Source organism: Ammospiza nelsoni, chromosome 3 (assembly GCF_027579445.1).
Source record: "Ammospiza nelsoni isolate bAmmNel1 chromosome 3, bAmmNel1.pri, whole genome shotgun sequence".
NCBI classification, from domain to species: domain Eukaryota; kingdom Metazoa; phylum Chordata; class Aves; order Passeriformes; family Passerellidae; genus Ammospiza; species Ammospiza nelsoni.
This window is the reverse complement of record NC_080635.1, coordinates 26581681-26600281: the sequence shown is the minus strand read 5'-3', so window position 1 is coordinate 26600281 and position 18601 is coordinate 26581681. Positions and strand designations below refer to the sequence as shown.

General features: G+C 37.4%; 1 protein-coding gene across 1 annotated transcript in view; it reads left to right on the top strand.

Annotated features, from left to right (window-relative positions):
* LRPPRC (leucine rich pentatricopeptide repeat containing) overlaps positions 1 to 14778 on the top strand; it is an 86860-nt gene extending 72082 nt beyond the window's left edge. The window contains exons 32-38 of the mRNA XM_059468711.1: positions 3071 to 3275; positions 5388 to 5527; positions 5690 to 5805; positions 8594 to 8668; positions 10205 to 10289; positions 12852 to 12994; positions 14275 to 14778. Of these exons, the coding sequence (XP_059324694.1) occupies positions 3071 to 3275; positions 5388 to 5527; positions 5690 to 5805; positions 8594 to 8668; positions 10205 to 10289; positions 12852 to 12994; positions 14275 to 14331 (821 nt within the window). The 3' untranslated portion in view covers positions 14332 to 14778. The remainder of the gene's footprint in view (positions 1 to 3070; positions 3276 to 5387; positions 5528 to 5689; positions 5806 to 8593; positions 8669 to 10204; positions 10290 to 12851; positions 12995 to 14274) is intronic.
* The last annotated feature ends 3823 nt before the right edge of the window (positions 14779 to 18601 follow it).

Below are 18601 nucleotides of genomic sequence, written 5' to 3'. Positions count from 1 at the left end.
TTTGTGGTAGCTGAGAGACGTAAATTACTGTACATGCATTTATAATACAGCTTGAATATGAATGTACTTGTCATTTGACCACTTAGTCCAGTTTCCATTCCATTTAACACAAGATGGGTTTTCTTAAGATGAATCACAGCTCTTCAGACATGCAAAATTTGTGCTCCAGAACGAGAGAAAGTACAGGCTTTCAAGTGCGTTAAAATTCACAGCACAAGTCATTTTGCTTTGGAAATTAACATACTTTAGAGCATCTGAAACAATTCCCAGCAGTTGTTTCTTGCATATTGTGTTGGTTGTGTGAGATACCAGATGAGTTAAATTGACTGTTAAATGTGCATGATTGTGAACTAAATGATTATAATATTGATTTAAAAACTTAATCAAATACTTTTTAATAGTTCTCAATGCCAACAGTAACAGAATACTCTGTTTGGTTTTCTTTTTAATGTAACGATGATAGTGAAGAAAATGGTGGCTGAAGAGTACGTAAGGGTACCCAACAAGATGGTGCATAAAGTTTACAGTTGTTTTATTTTAGTCCTCAGCATTGGCTGCTTTGCAGCCTAGAGATCAACTCCACAGAGTTATGTCCTACTTATGTAGTTGGGCTGTAGAAGTGTTGTGATGGAGGAAAACTCTGCATGCAAGTAATTGTACATGCAGGGCAATGTCTTTTATCTGCATGCAAGCCTAAGTACAGTGTTGATACATATTTTTGTCAGTACCTTTAGGCATTAAAGCAGCTATGTACAAATTCAGAAAATCCACTTTTGATTTTAACATCATTACGTTTTAGTTAATTCCATCATACATAGCTGTGCTAGTAACTCATACCCATGTAACATCAGCTACATTAAAATACTCAAGATGAGCATTTGGACACGTCTTCTCACTTGTACTCTTTGTTTCCTGTGGCTGATAAACCTGTCTTCTTCCTCATTCAGTCTCCAGTTTCATGTCATTGGCAGGTGTCATCCACTGAAGTATTTGTGATGAATGCCATTGTTCCTTTTGCTCTTGGCAGATCTTTTTTTGCTGCTTTGAAGGCCTTCACCTGACTTTCCTTTCTGATTTTATTCTCATAAATCTTCTCTGCTTTCTTCTCTAATATGCCATAAATTTTACCAGTTCTTCCTGAATGTTGCACACCAAAAGTCTTCCCTTCTTCAGAACATCAGTGATGTTTCGATATCCTGCTAGTCTCTTGCACTGCGGTTCTTTTAGCTAGCATACTAAATCCTGTTACATCAACTCTCTTCCTTGTTGTACTCTAAAAATCTCACTTTCTGCACAATGCAAAGTTTCTCAATCTTGTGGAATTACATTACTTTGCAAAATTATATTTTCTTATATCTTGTGCATTGAACAAGTTTTATCTAACAATTTTATTGAATAGTCACATTTAATCATTGTTTCTATTTTAATTTGAGATATACTACTTTGTCTAAGTGAAACTTATGCAAGTTACTGAGTATTTCAGCCATACAGGTCATTTTCTAAGGCTCACAGATTACCCAAAACATTTTTGGCATGGTGTTTTTGTAGTCTTTTGTTGGTGAGGTCCATTTGACCTACATCCTGTGATGGCTTTCATTTCTGTAAAACCTGCTTGCTTTTTACCACTTACATACCTCATTTAGTTCATCAGCATTCTTTGCTGTATAATGTGGTGCAGTTAAAAGGTTTTCTGGAGGTACTAAAGTGTACTCCTAAGAGCTCTGATATCTTCTAGCAAGAACTTGGTAAAAACCAGGTTACGGTCAGAACTTGAGTTTGGTGGTAGGAAATTTGCAGAGTTTGTAGAAGTTTATTTTGAAAGATGCATGGTTGGTTTCCACAAGCATATAGTTACCTGTGGAATTACCCACTATGCTACTAGTACCTTACTTCTTGCAGTAGTTCTGCACATATGGAGCTTTCAAATCTTTTCTGTCCTTGTTCTTGAGAAGGCTGGTTGCACTCTGTGCTAGAGGGAGGCCCACACCTAGTTAGGAGAGAATTGGAACTTGGCATGTCTTCTGAGATTGCTTGTTAAAAGTTGGGAATCTTCCTCCCCCCCCATGTATTGCTCCTTATTTTCCCTAAAAAGAAGAATATGGGGCAGAAAAAAAAACTTCTTGTGAAGGAAGCCTAAGCATAAAGGATGTTTTTTGCTTCCTCTCATGTAAAGGGTAGTTACTTGATTTCTGCAGTACCTGCATATTGAATTGGAATGGCAATGCTGTGGAGTTCATGTGGGTGTATATTATGCTAGGAGTGTTATCCCTTGGTATTATAATTATCATCTGTGATTAATCCTGCCTGTGCTGGTAAGGAATAAGAGATTTTTACCAGAGGGGCATGTCTTTCTCTGTGTGTTTGCTCACGGATAACATAAACTGACAAGAATTCTGCTAGGAGAAACGAGGGTGACTTCATCAGCTATGGGTTTGGGGAATTTGTGGCAGATGGACAGGAGATTGACCTTGTGTGTTTTTAACATGTAATTGCTATAATCCTAGGAGTTTCTGAGGTAAGGGTTGAGTTCTTGGTTTTGGTTCTTGCAAGGAAACCTGTATCCCATAATTCTATTTAAAAATTAAATTTGGGGAAACAAAGCTTTCATGCACACTTAAAAAGAGAAATCTCAGTATTGTAATTCATCAGTTTCTGTAATGGACTACATTTTTAGGCTATATTTATTCTTAAATATACGACATTTTTTGTTTTTAGTGAAGGAAATTGATTGCGGTTTGGGGAAGAAAAGAGTCAGGACTTCAAAATCATAAGAGAGGATGTTTATGACACACCTGCTTTCCTTGAGCCGGTTAAAAACAAATTATTCCAATGTTGAAAGTAGCTTAATCCTTCTTATTATGAGATATTATGGCCTTTCAACCTAAATTATTGTCGAAAGTTTTTGTTTGTGTATATGTATTCAAGTTAGAATTCACTCTAGTGATTGCAGGGCTTAAAGAATTTTTTTTCTGTACTTATTTTTAATGGGTAGGATTAATGATACCAGCAGCATGGTGCTTTCTGAACTAAAGTCTGATTTCTGTTTCCCTTATTTCTTTACCATTGTTAGATGCCTTGGCTGTTTTAAAAGGAATGCTTGACAGTGGTGTGTTGCCTACTAGAGCAGCAGCTACTGCTCTCATTCAGGCCCTGGCAGAAAAAGGAGATGTAAAGAGCCTGCAAGTACTTGAAAACATCCTGGGAGACGTCACAAAATCCATTCGTTTACCTGACTCACTAATCTCTAATGCAATTGCATTGGCTCATACAAAAAGGTAAGTATTTCTAGGACTGTGTATTTAATTATTTTCTGCAATGTGCTGGGAAATCTTTTGCATTATCCATTTCATTCTGTTTCCATTTTTACAGTGTCCCAGATGTTGAAATTCTAGTTGAGTATAGTGTGCAGTTCCGTTCTGGTATTGTCTCCCATACAAATTTGGGGTTGGAAATTGAATGAAATAGAGATATAATAACTGTGAAGCATTAAGGTCTTTTTTGGTGCTGTAATTTGATACTTTTGTTCCAATGTGCATGTAAAGTGTTTCCTTGGTGTTAGATCAAAAGCTCTATGAAGTCTGAAGGTGAAATGGAAGTACTTCATCAAACGTAGCACCCAGAGATTATATATATATGTATGTATGTATGTATGTATGTATGTGTATATATTACATCAAAAGCTCTATGAAATCTGAAGGTAAAATGGAAGTACTTCATCAAACATAGCACCCAGGGATTATATAAATATGTATTAAATATATATATTTTTTGTTGTTGTTTGTTGGAAAGAAAAATCTACTACCTGTTCCAGCAGTTGAAATGGCAGTATATTCTTGAACTCTTATTGTCTTTACCTTCAAAATGTGAAAGCCAGATGTGTATCTGTGAAGTGAGGTCTTTCCAGTATGAGCTAAAAAAGCTTGGCTGATACTTTAGGCCACAGTTTAGTCATCATAGTTATCCCCACACTTCCTAGTATCCAGTGATTCAGCTGTTGGTTCAGTATTGTGCTCTGTGTGCATTTCTAGTTTAGTTGATACATTGGTACTTTGCTGGTTTATCCTTTGTGTGTAAAACTGCATGAGAAAGCACCTGGAGGAGAGAGGGCAAGGTCAGCTTCTCCAATACACTTTGCAGGGACCAGTCTTCAGGAATCCTCCATATTCTGTTGTTTCATTTCAAACTAGTTTTGTTGGGTGGACCTCCTGTGCCTGGCTTGGCAGGAAAGCTGTAGAGCTCTGTAGTACATCACAGATTCTTGGTTGCCTCAGGCATGCCAGGCCACAGGGAGCAGATCCCAGTGGTCCTTGGCACATAGTTCTAGTGCATGGACTTGAATGTAAATTAAATGCTTCACATGGGAGACACTTCATTATTTGTGTTATAATATGCCTATTTTCCTGTATTTCCATGTCATAAAAGTGTGGCAAAATCAGGCTGTGCTCTTAAGATGGAGTTTGGTGACAAGTATAAATAAATAAATTTCCATGCAGGTAGGGCACCAGCTTTTCCCATACCAAAACTAACTTGATGTATGAAAAGACTGAGCAGTGTAAATAATATATTCTTAAATTATATTCTTCTATATATTCTTAAATACCTTGTAATCTCATCTTTATAACTCTGAAAAACAGATTCTTACTGATATTTCCAATACAATGTTCATTTTTTGGTTTTTCAAAGCATTTTTTCATAGCTTTTACATGTGCTGCATTGCTGCTTCACCTAAAAGCATTCATTGTGCTCAGTTTTCTCTTTCAATTTAATTAGGTTTTACAGTGGACTGGTAAGAGGTGTTGTCATTTGAACTTTTTAGAATGCTGGAAGTAGAGTTTACACTTTGGTGAATACTTCTTGCATTATTTTATTAGCATTTGCTATATTTAAGCCTTAAGATTAAAAGCAAATAGATGTAATGACCAAATGACATTTAGTACTGTCTTTGGCATCCAAAACGGCAGGCATGGAAAAATCAGGTAAATAATTAATTACATTGCATAAAAATACTTAAGTTGCATGCATTAATTATTCAGATATCCTCTGTTAATGTTTAGATTTTACCTTCTAGATTTGCAGGATGCATTTTCCTAAAGCAGAATGCTGAACTCTTCTTTCTTAATGAGGAATAAAGTGTGTCCAAAATACCTAAACTTTGCACAGGTCAAAGGCCATTTAAAGTGACTTATTAATTGATTTATTCACTCAGTCATAAATTGTTTCACGTTTACAATATCTGAGCGAATAATTTTTTTTGGTCAGTGTTTTTTCATCAGCTATTCCTGGTAAATACAAGCTTGATGTAGAAAACAAAAACTTCATTTTAATTGCTTCTTTAGGTTTAGAAATCTTGATTTCAGAAACTGAGCCAGTTCAATCTCTTTTCCTAGCAATGACCTTGATGCTGCTGTGAAATACCTTGAGCCTCTGCTTATCTCTGGTGCACAGAATCCTGATCAAGCTGTCAGAAGTATTTCCTATTTGTTAAGAAAGGTGTCTGAGGAAGGATTAGAACCAGCTTTGGAAAAATGTAAGTTAATTGCAATGATATTTAAATGTTCTGACTCGACAGAGGTGTTATGAAAGAGCTATTACACATAAAACTTGCTCAGTCAGCATAAATCATGCCTGTGAAGTTTGCAAAAGCAGCTTTTCAATCCAAGCTTTTCCTCATGTTCTCATCATTTTGCAGTTGGTGCGATGGCAGAACGAGTGGCCAGTCAGTGTGGAATGTACAGACCTGTCACAGATCTTTTCCTTCAGTATATCACTGCAGGCAGAGTGGATGATGCCAGATCGTTGATACAGGTAATGACATAACAAGAGGAACAGAAATGCTTAGAGCTCTCCAAAGGTTAACTGAGAAATTGTCACAAAGTGATGTTGTGCAGCTGCTGGGATGCATTTGAATTACGGTGTGAGTAGCAGTGCACCCTTTACACTAAACCATGGACTCATGCTCTAGTGCTGAGGGTAGCAGTGCATGCCAGAGTCAGGGGTGGTTTTTGTCTTCCAGTAACATGAAGGGAATAAAGGAAGTATTTGTATATTGCACATATTTTTTCTCCAAGTTCTCTGTTAGATGTCAGTTGCTTCCTGCAAACCATTTCCTTGAAACTTCTCACCTAATTTCCTAAGTGCTGTAAACACGATATCCTACAGCTGTACAGTTTGCAAAACAAGCAGGCAATAATTGCTTGTCATGGACTTCACTTGGCTGTAATATTGTATATATTGTATTCAGGGTTGGTTAAGAGCTGAATTTGCTTTCTAGTTGTCACAGATGCATTAAACCCCAAATGCTGGTCTCTGGGTCACAGTCTCAGCTAATTTAGGAGTTGAGACAGCTGCATTTGTGCCAAGCTAAAGACAAGCCAAGCAAGAGGTGGGGTGAGCTGTGGGTGCTGGGAGCAGGCTCTGTCAGGAGGCTCATCCAAGCAGGTGATAGTGCAGCAGTCAGACTGATGTGTGCATAGGCTCCTGCCTCAAATCAGGGCCTCTTATCATCTCCTGATAGTGCATGCTACTCATTTACCAGTGCCTAAGTATTTTAAACTCTTAAAGAAAAAGCTCTGATTCATCCATGACATATTTTATGATATTCCAAGACACTACCAACAAAGCTGATCTGTTACTTCTGCTGCAGTGTGAGGGTGTATTCCTTGTAATTCCCTTACTTTGTGCAGGGCTTTGCCTAACTGGTGATCTGAATATTAAATGAAAAGGAGACTACAATTTTGCCATAAAACCCTCTTGCTATATAGCTTGAAACATCAAAATGCAAAAAATTCTCGAGTTATTCCACTCTTTCTGATTTATTGATTGCTCTTTGATTGCTCTTTGCTTGAAATGGAATGAGTAAATGAAAATTGGGTACTTTTTTTCTTTTGTGAAGATAAGGTTTTTTTCATTTTTAAGTAAAATGATACTATTCCTAAAATTTTCCAGAACATGGAATAATATACATGTATATATTCGTGGAACTTGTTACAAGAGCATCTAACTGTTAGAATTAAATTCATGGCTCTATAGCATACTTGAAATAACCTTGTATACATTGTATCTTAATGGACAATTTAAAAATACCTTGTTATAAGTGGATATTTACAGGTAAGCTTGAGTTATAAATTCTTTGTCTAGGAGAAAAATAGGGGATTTTATGACTCAGGAAAAACTTTGATTTTATGACTCAGGAAAAACTGGGTTAAACATTTGTGACTGCTATGTGGATCAAGTGTTTCACTAATAGTAATCCACCATCTGGAGGATAGCAATAGTCACTCTGCATTGTTATATTTTGGAAATTAAACAACAATCTAAATAAATACTTTGCTTGTAATCTAAAATATTAGGATATACATGAAGACTCCATGGTTTCAGAAATGCATCTAAGAGTCTATTTAAAAGTTTATGGAACAGCTGCAGTGTCTGTTACTGTCTGGAGGGAGAATGCTTTTACTGATGAGAGTTGGAAGGGATTTGATATTTCAGCATGAAAGGGAGCTGTGGATAATGTTTCTCAAACTAGACTGTTTCCTGTCAGAGCAGTTACTGGCAGTAGGTGAGAATGGCTAGAACTGGTAACAAAATATTGCAAGTTTCTCTCATCAGTGTTTTGCCCCTATTCAGCACCATAAAGGCACTTCTTGTCTGTTTGCCTAAAGGAGGGAACCTTCACACCTTTTCACCTGGACTTTAAAGAGCTTGTAAACATATTACTTCAACAGAATATTCATAATGGCATAACCCAAATTTTCTTGTTTGCAAATGTCTACAATACTAGTTGAATATAGGAAAATCATAGTATGTGTTTTCATATGCACAATATTCTCTTTTTCCTGTGCGTTTTGGTGCTGATATCACACAGCTGGTAAAAAAACCACACTCTGCATTTTTAAGAGTTCTAACACTGACATCTTTGAGGAACACACACTTAATATTGTCTTGTATATTTTATTTTGTCCTTGTTTCTAAAGTAAGATCAATTTTTGATTTTTATCTGGTCTGTCTCAAACTTTTTTAAGTTCAACTTCTCTTTCTCAAACCCTGTCTATTGCAGTTAAAGCCTTTTATAAAATAGAGAGATTGAAATCAGTCCTTTGTATGCATAAGTGTAGGTAATTATACTTTAAAGAGAACTTGCTTTGTACATTTTAATTTTTATAAAGAAACGAGCAGTTATCTCCCTGACACCTTATTAAATGTATAATTAACCTTATGATCCCTAGCTCACTTGTGAATGCTTGGCAGTATAATTGGAGAGGAATAGTGTTTCTCTTTTTCATTCTTTTGCAGTCCTAAACCTCGTTTTTGTGGTATATTTGAAGTATTAGTTTAATTCTTTCCCCTATTGTTTTAAACAAACTTTATCCCTACCATTTAAAAAATGTTTACCAATGAAGTGCATTAAATGAACTTGGTTTGTGGTTGGTTTTTTGGTTTTCTTGTCAACCTAATATTCAATTATTTACCTTATAAATTGGTAATATGTTAGTATATTGTTTTAAGCATCTGTAATTGGCTATTTTCACCTTGGTAATTTTGTTTAACAGTAACCTACTTATGTCTGCTGCATTAATCATTTCTTTGTCTTCAGAGGTGGGGTGGAATAGTTCAGGAGAAGAGAACTTTAGGGCGTTTTTTGGCTAGATCAGCATCTCAACCTGGACAGGTACAATATTTTTTTCATGTATACAATTTCATATGTTGCAAAATGCTATTTCATCAACCTTTGTTAAAGGGTTTTGAACTTCACAGTTGACGGCTTTACTGGGTTTCTTGAGGAGGGGGAGGTTAATTTGCAGAGCTGGTTATATTTAAAGAACAGTTTACATTATGGAGCATGATGGAAAGGAGGATGTACTTCATATTTTTCTATTGTTTCAGTTATTTCCTGCATTTTCCATGTTACACTGTACATCCTGCAAACATTGTGCTTAGAATGTTTTACTGCATTATCCAGTTCAGTTTCACAATCTGAAAGTCCTTATTTTATTGGCTACCTTGTACAAATACAAATGCAAGTTAAAACCTCAGCCTCTCTCTGATAAAATGCCTCTGTGTTTACATTAAAAGACACATTCCATATTACTTGTTATGGTGGTTTGGACATGTATCTACTTGGAGCATCTGTTTAGATTCCTGGCTTTGTCCTCATTCCCTGTAATTTGAAATGCTGTTTATATACTTGCTCTACTCCTATCCCTCCCTCCTCCTATTGCCCCCTTAAAGTAAACAGAATAACCCCAAAACAAATAAAATACAAATCCAGAGGCCAACAAAGAAACTCCAACCCACACAAAAAAGCCTTAGAACTCACTAAAATAATCAAACAACCCCCCCACCCCTCAAACCTGACACTGAACAACAACCAAAAAACCCTGAAATACACACCCAAGCAAAACCATATGGATTTCTCTTTCATAAAGGAGCAGCATCAGGAACATCTAGCACACAAACTAGAATAATTTTTTTTTCAAATGAGTCAAATGCATATTTATGTTTTGTGGGAATTGCATTAAATACTAGTAGATTTAAAGTTCTTCTCTTGAAGTGATGATGATAAATACAATGTGATAAACATTGTTTGGTGTCTATAAGAAGGAACTAAAAATGTGTAAGTTTCCCAGCTCATCAAGCTGAAATTTTACTAACACATCAAAGTTGATAGTGTGTGATAAAGATGTTCTTCATTTCAGTAAACTGCTTTTAATTTAAAACCTAAAAATTTTTGAAACTGCAATCAGAGGCTGAGGGAAGGAGGTTCTAAATTTAAGCACATCAGTTAGTGATCAGACTCCTTTTAAGCATTGATCATTGCTGCCATTGACCTCTGGGTCATTGAAGGATGCTGAGTGTTTTGCAGTTTTCCTAAATTGGTTGTAATCCTGCCATATTCTTATTGATACATTAATTGACTACTTGAAGAAAAAACAAGACACTAATGTTTAGGATACTTGAGTATAGATTTTAGATCTGTATTGCATTAATTGCATTTTGTGCTTAATTGTTTTTACTATTTCATATCTGCAAAATTTTGGGAAGGAAATTATTGTACATACTTTGAGTCACACAGTCTATTCTTTGTTACCAGTACAGTTTATTTCACTTTAAAACTGTGCAATCACTGTTCTGAATTTGGTGACTTCATTTTGTTCTTTAAGATTTCAAGTTCATGGTTTTTTTGTATGTGCATTAAATCTCACAGGCCAAGAGGATTGAGGCACTTGTGGAACTGATTCCTGACCATCTTGATCCAGCAGTGGTGTACCGGTACCTCTTGAGATGTTATGGTAAGCAGTGCTTCTTGGAACAGTGTTTTGGTGAGAGCTCTGGAGACATTCAGAAAGGTCATGCAAGCCCTTACTTTACAGTTCAAGTCATAAAGAGGTGCAGGGGTTATCTGATGCTTTTCTTGTTTCAGTCTGTTGGATCTGTATGCTGTTCTGGCTGTTAGGATGAAAGAGCAACCAGCTGACACAAGCCATGAATCCTTTACTTAGAACCTTAAGTAGAGGCTTCATGGAATAAGAAAGAATCCATCCTAACCCATGGGGAAAAATGCTGTAGAAATGAATGACTTTTAAAATGAATTTAGCTTTTTTCCCCCAAAACATGTAGTAATATTGGTTCCTTTTATGTGTGTGTGTGTAGGTTTCAAAATCATAAGTGATGTGTTCAATCAGTAATGTGAAACAATCTTATTGTTATTAGTGTAAATTATATATACATCTTATAATGTAGCCAAAGTTAGTATTCCAGATGTCTGCATTTGAATTTACATAAATAGTTGAAATACTTATCAGTTCTCTTTATAGCTGAAGTCAGAAGAGACCACCTCTAAAAAAGTCAAGTTTTTTGTTTATGCATGTTTATTTGCAAGGCTCACTCTTGAAAAACTAGGACAAACAGCTCCTATGGCAACACAGGCATCTCTGTGCTGTAGAGTCCTTTGCCTTTTGTACTCTGATACTGTCCTCCAGTTTTATAACAGGGAGTAAATCCTTTTCACATGTGATACAAGCAAAAAAGAACAAGGACAGAAGCCTTTGTGTACCAGTCTATCACAGAGGAGATAAATAGGAATAATTAGGTAAAACACTTCAAACACTTAGAAGATATGGTGTTAAAGGAATACAAACATACTTATTTGAATCAAGTTGTAGAAGTGCTGTGATTGTTATCTAACTTAGAGAATTTACTTGCTTAGTAATATTGCAAAGAGCAATCACTACCAAAATTGTTTAGCCCTGTAACAGATAGGTTCAGGTTCACAGCAGGGTATGTTTTTTAACATGTTTTCATAAAACAAAAAATTGCCCTTTTGTCACCAGCACTGTACTTGCTGCTTTATGCTGTCATTAGTCCTCTGCTGCTTTAACTTTAGTAAAAATTCTGTAAGTAAGCTAAGCTATTCACTATCCTTCCTAACTCTGCATGATGGTAGAGCAGTTTCATAAAGAGATTGCTGAGAATCAATCACTTGCCCTGCTGCACCCACAACAGTGGTTAGAGTGTATTGAACAGTGAAGCTACACTCTGTATGAACAGATGCTTGCTGTACTCTCTTCAGGCAGAAATGTACCTGGTTCCTAGCAGGTTCTAGAGGAGACACTCAGTACCAGCATAAAGAGTTTTAAAAGCTGTTCCCAGGTCATTCTGTGCAAGCATCTTACCTGTATGAGACATTGATCATTTGATCATTAAAGGAATCATCAGCAAAATATTTAGCACAACTGAAAATGAGAAGGCTTAGATTGTGCTCTAGCTATGAGGGGTAGAAATAAGTTCTTTTAAATAAAAGTTGCTGGGTTTTTTTAATTTCAAAGTTACTACTAAGCTTTCAAACATGCTTTCTTGTTTTGCACCAAATCCAACCCTGTATTAACATTAATTTCTTCACTCAAAAATTTTCTCCTTTCAGGCCATTGTTATTTTTAATTAGAAAAGGCTATGAAACATGGCAGAGGATTGTTATTACCGCAGTTGGTAACTGTTTCTAATTAACAAAAAAAAGGGCAAATAAAATTATAATTGTTTGTGTTTAGCAAAGATATAGTAGAACATAGATCACAGCTGAAAGAAGCTTTATCATCTGTCAGGCATCCATGATGGAACAAATAAAAGGACCTTTACTCCTGTCCTTGTCCTGAGATAAGATCCACTGCCAGGGCTAGCTTTCCTTCAGTCTGGTGAGATGCACAATCCTTTGCTGTACACCTTTTAGAAAAAAGAAATATGTAAAATCATGATTGTGTGGTCCATTAAATGCAATCTAAGTATTACCTCTTTTTGTTGGTGTTTCCCCTACAATAAATCTATTTTAAAGTTGTAGAAAGTTAACAATTTCTATGCTTTCATTAAGCTGTCATTTCATGCAGTTTTTGCAGTAGCCTCCCACATCAAAAAAGGAGCTCAGCCACTTGCCAGATGTGAGTGGGAAGCTCTTTCTCATGAGAAAGGGACACAGGCTATCCATTTCTGCACAAAGCTTTTTTTTCCTTTATGAACCATTGCTTTTATAGCTCCTGTGGTTGCGAAGATGTTTCCAAATGTGAACAAGTAAAACCTGAGACAGCTCCCATACTGCAGGTGTTTGTGTTCTCCCTCCCAGGGAACAGAATGAATTTAACTGGACATGATGGCTTCCTTGGTGTTTACAAGGTGTAGGAACTGTTGTACTGCTTCTAGGACCCTGGGGACAGCAGTGAAACTGTCAAGGGTCGCTTCAGTTTCATCCCAATGCTTCTCAAGCAAATGTCTGAGCAGCAGTCGATGGTTAAGCATGAGTAAAAATAGGTGGAAAGAGAAACAGGTAACCATTGAGATGTTTTGGGTTCTGTTTTTTTCCTCAGAATTGGATGGGGATGTTGCTTCTGTAAAGGCTACGTATGAGAAAGCAAAAGCGAAGAATGTAGAGCTGCACGAGATCGCTTTGAAATCTTTAGCAACTTTTCTGAAGAAAGTAGGAGAGCCTGTCCCTTTCACTGAACCCCCTGTGAGTATTTCCTAATTAAGAAATAGAGCTGCAGACTTGTGTATGTTCAATATTAATAAAACAAATTGCATGAATAATTACATAGGGACTAGGTCTCTGCAGAGATTCCTCAGAGGAGGTAATGTGTGAAGTCCTGGGTGTTGTGGGAGCTGTGGTAATCTTGCATTGGATTTGACTTGAGGAAATAAAACGCCTTGGGGCTTATGATATCTAAACTGCCTCCTTATCAGGCACTCATCTACAGGTGTACCTCAAATCTCCTTGGGGCATTCTTCTAAGCAATTGGACTTGAAAACGCGTGCAGAAATTGTTCTTCAGTAACAATTAATGGCTTCTAGTTTTCATTAATTAGTGTTTTGTGTCTTGTATAAGTTGCTGAGCTAGTAAGATGGAATTTTAGAACTGTAGGAATTATTTTTCTGTTGCAGCTTTGCTTCTAGCTGCCCTGCCAAGATACCTATGCACTGTGCAAACACATATTACTTGAGGGTGACAAACAGCATGATATTAAATCTGTAAAGATTGCAAATAGTTCTGCATCATTCCTTTGACTAATTGTTTACCAGTACCATTTTTGCTAAGCAGATTTTGAAGACATTCTCTTTTCCATTCCCTCAGCAAACCTTTTATTGCAATTTTCTCACCACTTTTTATATTCTAAAAAAATGTTCTGTAATTTGGTGAAGACTGGCTATATACTGTTTCTCTATATTGCTTCATGATAAATGTGATTTTTAATTTGGAAAGAGTTGGAGAAAATTTTGGCGCAAAATATTTAGTTTAGTCTTTCAATGATTATGGTGGGTTTTTTCTGCAGCTTTACATAGTTTATAGTCTGATTTTTTTGTTTGGACTGTAAATTTAAAACATAGAATGTCTGTTTCTTATATGTAGCTAGTGAAAATAAGAGTGTTTTTTCCAAGTCACTGGGATGATTCATTCCCTGTTCAATTTTTCTCTAATGCAGCTTGGTCTTTAAAAACGTTTCAATTTTTTTGACACAATTGCAGATTGAAGTTAAAAAGTATTTTCATTTTAAAATGAAATTGATTATATTATTGCATTTAGTAATAGAAGCTTCATTATGCATTTTTGGCAAGGTTTTCCTTTTCCTTTTATTCACTCTCTCTGGTATTTCTCCTAATTATACAGACTTCAATACAGATCTAGTTTTGCATGACAGAGAATAATAGATTTTGTCAGGACATGAGACTTTGTTCAGAATTAGTAACTTTTCAGCTGAAACAAGGTTGAACTTGTTTATTCTACTCTGTTTATAGGAGCCTCTCAAGGTCTATGTGGAAAAATGGAGGAATAGAAGATCAGCAGCATCATGAACAGACGGTTTTACAATTTAGTTGTTTATGAAATTGTTTAAATACTACACTCAATAAAAACTTTAAAAAGCATGTTATGTGTAATTAATTTAAATCTGTGATTAACATCACTTTCCGTAACTGCAGTTGATAGAAACATTTATTAATGGAAATGCTGTTAAAATTGCTAATGAAATATCAAGGTGCAGCCCTGTGAGATATTTCCATTTTGATGTATGATCTGCTGTAAACTCAACTGGTTTTTTGCCCCTGTTGATTTGCCAGATATATGTATATCAAGAAAGTTGCTAGAGGGGTACAGAACTGTAACTGAAGGAGACTGTCTTGTCCTTGTTCTTTGCCTGGTCAGTGTACTTTGGGGTGAAAATATGAGGGTGAAGAACATAATCCTCAGGATTCAGCTGTATCTACACAGAAAATAAACAATTTTTTAAAGTTTTCTCTTAATTGTACTTTCTTGTGTTAAGCATCTTGGTAGGGTGTTGGCTATTATATGTAAAGACAAAATACTTTCACCTTTTATACTAGCCTTGTGTGCTGTAGTCATATAGCATTTCATTTTCATAACTCTTAGTCCAGTTAATTTTATGGATACAAGAACTCCATATCCATGAAAACATGTCCTTTAAACAAAGCAGTACCTATTCTTTGCAGGGGTAGCAATTTTTACTTGCTGGGAGACTGGTGGACATTTTTTATTTGAAGGAATGTGGGAGAACAGCCATTCTGAGATGATATTTTACAGCTCAGAGTTGCGTGATCATGGAAATAAGACATGTCTAAGTTACAAAGATTAAATATTAGGTAGAAAATACATCCATTATCTCTGCATTATGGAAACTCACAAATGTGCACATTGGTATTGCAAATGGAATACGTTGCCCGCTGAGTACCTCAAACAGGTTTTACTGAAATGAAAGATTGTTTCTGTGCATTTCAGCTTTGTTTATTAATCCTTAAATTTTCAGCCATATCTTAACTGAGATATCTTTCTTAGGTTTTCCCACATAGGCAAAATAGTGGTAATTAAAAATTTATGTGTTGGTTCAAGGCTTTGGCAAAATTTTGCAGGACTTGCATGGTCAAAGAAAGAAATTCAGACTTAATTTTTTTAAAGTTAAAACTCCCAATTTAATTAGTTATTATATTAAGAAATACACAGAAAAATCCTGCTGTCGTTTAAAAATGAGGCTTCACTGATCAGGAGGGGGAGAGTGGTAAATTTTGTTCTCCAGGCAAGCTGGATGAGTGCAAGCAGTGTCTGCCTCCTCGGTGGCGTGGTTTTGCAGTGACCTTCATCACTCCACGAGCGTCGACTCGACAGCACACGGCGGCTACATGCCTCGAACCGCCTCGCACCCTTTGTTCCTGCCTTGTCAAGATAAGGCATTAACGTCTGAAATTTCATTCACAGCCTAATGGTTGTGTGCCCTATCTGAAAGCAAGCCTAGGCAGGACTCAGTTTATTTCATTTCACAAATGGAGATGGTTCTTTTTTCTAAAGCTGCAGCTACATTACATGAGTTTCAATGTAATAGCAGCATAATTGAAGACTGTGTCAACTAGTTGGCAACCCTTTCTCTGGTGCCACAGCTCTTGTTTTTAGAGGTCATCTCATGAATCTCTCCATTTCACAGCAGTAGCCGTGTTCCTGTAAGTGGAGTCACAGCTGAGCGTAACTCGAGGAAATGGGCACAGATGCAGCTGGAGCTGAGCTAACACATGGATTAAGGAAGAGAATATTATTTGAAGCAAACACCAGGTCACCACAGAGGAAGTTAACAGCAGATCTGCGGATCTGAACTCCCATTTGACAAGGAGGTGAAGTCTCATAAGGCTGTGGATCAGGTACTGCACCTATCAGTGGTCTGTGTTGTGATGCCAGGGGGTCATGTTTGCAGATTCTGCCCTCTGAGGCAGGAGGGCAGCACACAGGGCCACAGCCGGATGCAGGGCTGTGTTGCTAGTGCCCACGTTGGGGTCTGACCGTGCAGGATTGGTGCTAGTTAACATCTGTCCATTTTTCTTCTAGCTGGTTTGCCTCTCAGCCAGAACCATGCCCTGTAATTGCTGCAGTTACAGAGATAATAAGTACATTTGATAGCCTGTAACTGAGGAGTGTAAGTGAAATTGTTTTCAGCTCCAAAATCGCCTTTTGAGTGAGCTCATGGAAAGTCGTGGGCTGAGCAAGCCAGCTCCGGAGCCCATTAAACATCAGTGAGGCGCTGCAGGAACATGAGACCAAACAGAACCAGGGTTTCATGGCAGCAGGGACAGGGAAATGAGCTAAAGGACATGCTGAACATTTGGGATCCCATTGGAATAGCCTGGACTCAGGAGCCCAGCCTGTCTCTGTGGCAGAGATGGGAAGAAGGAGATTATTCAAAGGTTGGGCTGCTGTTGTGTGATAATACTTTTGGATTTCCTGTTCCAGTAAGTGTTTCATGTGCAGTTAAGGGATGATTACACACAGAAGTGCAGTCTCTTCTGTCTTTAAAATGTGGGCCAATGAGGGATTTGTGCCACTCTGGGACACAATCATCTCAGTCTGAAACAAGGTTATAACGAGAGGGTTTTGCAGAATTGGCATTTGTGCCGACTCTTCAAGAGCACGCTTGAAATGATAATATTTCTTGTGCATCGTTGTGCTGAGACGCAGCCATTTCAAGCATGAAGAAAAGTGCAGTTTAGAAGGTTGGCATTTCTTTACCAAATAAGTAGGTGGTTTCATTATTTCCTCCTCTTCAAAGAGAGAAACCTGTAAGATGAGAAAATGCAGAATGGCAGCCTTGCGAACTTGTCACGGTGATTTACTGGTCCTGAGAGCAAATGCACTCTGGCACACTGACCACAGCATGCACCCCTTTAAAGCAGGATAGAATTATTTGCCACCAGCTAGTGGATAACTGGGATTGTGCAAGATCCAGACCAGGTGCAGTGTCTGTGAGATGGGAGCATGCCTTTCCAGAGGCCTCTGTGGGAAGCAGAGAGCCTGCTGACATGCCGTGACCTGACATGTTACTGTAGAAAGCAAATTGTGGGAGTGCGTATGTGTTTGCATAATCGTGTGTCTTGATTGGGGTTGAGAGGACTGGGAAAAGCTTGCTGCCTGAATTGACATGACTTAATCTCACTTCTGTGCCCTGCACCACATTATGGGCTTGCCTCTTACCACATTATGGGCAGGAGCAAGGGACTTTGGGGCTTTTGAGATCAAGACAGGAAAAGTTTCCTCGTTAACTACCGATGTAGTCATTTGCAGCATGATAATTACATGCTATGGTTTTATCCTTATCTACTAAAACACTTTGTTCAACTCATTGTCTCCTGAGACCCTTTTTGATGGCAAGAATTGCAGCTTGGTAGGTTAGTAGCTGTCTTCACACTTCCTTAATATGTTCCCACTGTTGAAAATGGGGTAGCTGAAGGGATTGTGACTCTGGCAGTGAGAGTCAGAGGGCTTTTATAGATGGAATGCCTGAGTCAGCAGGATTCCAGCTGCAGTTTACATGACAAGGGAGAATCATAACTGTGAAGGGAGGATCATGAGTGCACATACTGACAAAGGAATAGACTGGTAGTGTGTTCACCGGGGTACTACTGGATTTAGTGCTTTACTTTGAACATGTGATGCTTCTGGACTCCCCAGGAACACAGCAGAGAAGAAAGTGACAGAAGTGATAGATGTGACCAGGAGGTCTCGCTGTTCAGTGTGAGAAATCTGTCAGCATCTAGAAAGAATGTCCAGTTTCCTGCACTGGTTTATTTTTACTGTAAAGGTGAAAAAAGTAAGCATGTAAGAAAAAGCTGAGACTGTAATTGAATATAGCCTTTTTTTTTAGCAGATATTTCTCTGCATTTCTTAAAATTAGTCTCATAATTTCTGTGTAAACTAACTGCAAAAAAGTATTTCCTTTCCAGAATGGCTGCAGCCTCTGGTGGTTTGCCAGTGCTTCTGTGAATCAATAATCAGAGGAAACCCAATATCCTTCTAAGTTAGTGACTCCAGCTGAGACTGTAATTCAATCTGAGGGCATCTTCCTGAGTGTGCAGATCCTCAGCTACAAGAGCAAAGTGCTGGGTTTCCCATTAGATATGGAAATAAGATATGGAAGTTTGAGGTTAAAGTTTTCTCTACTGTTTCCTGTAATTAAGAAAATGAGATAATAGAAACTGTCTCATGCAGTGCCTGCTATAGATGGGAGTTCCACGTTGGTCTACTTTTAGATAAAACTATTAATGCAAGGTTTCTCTCTGATACTCTTAAACC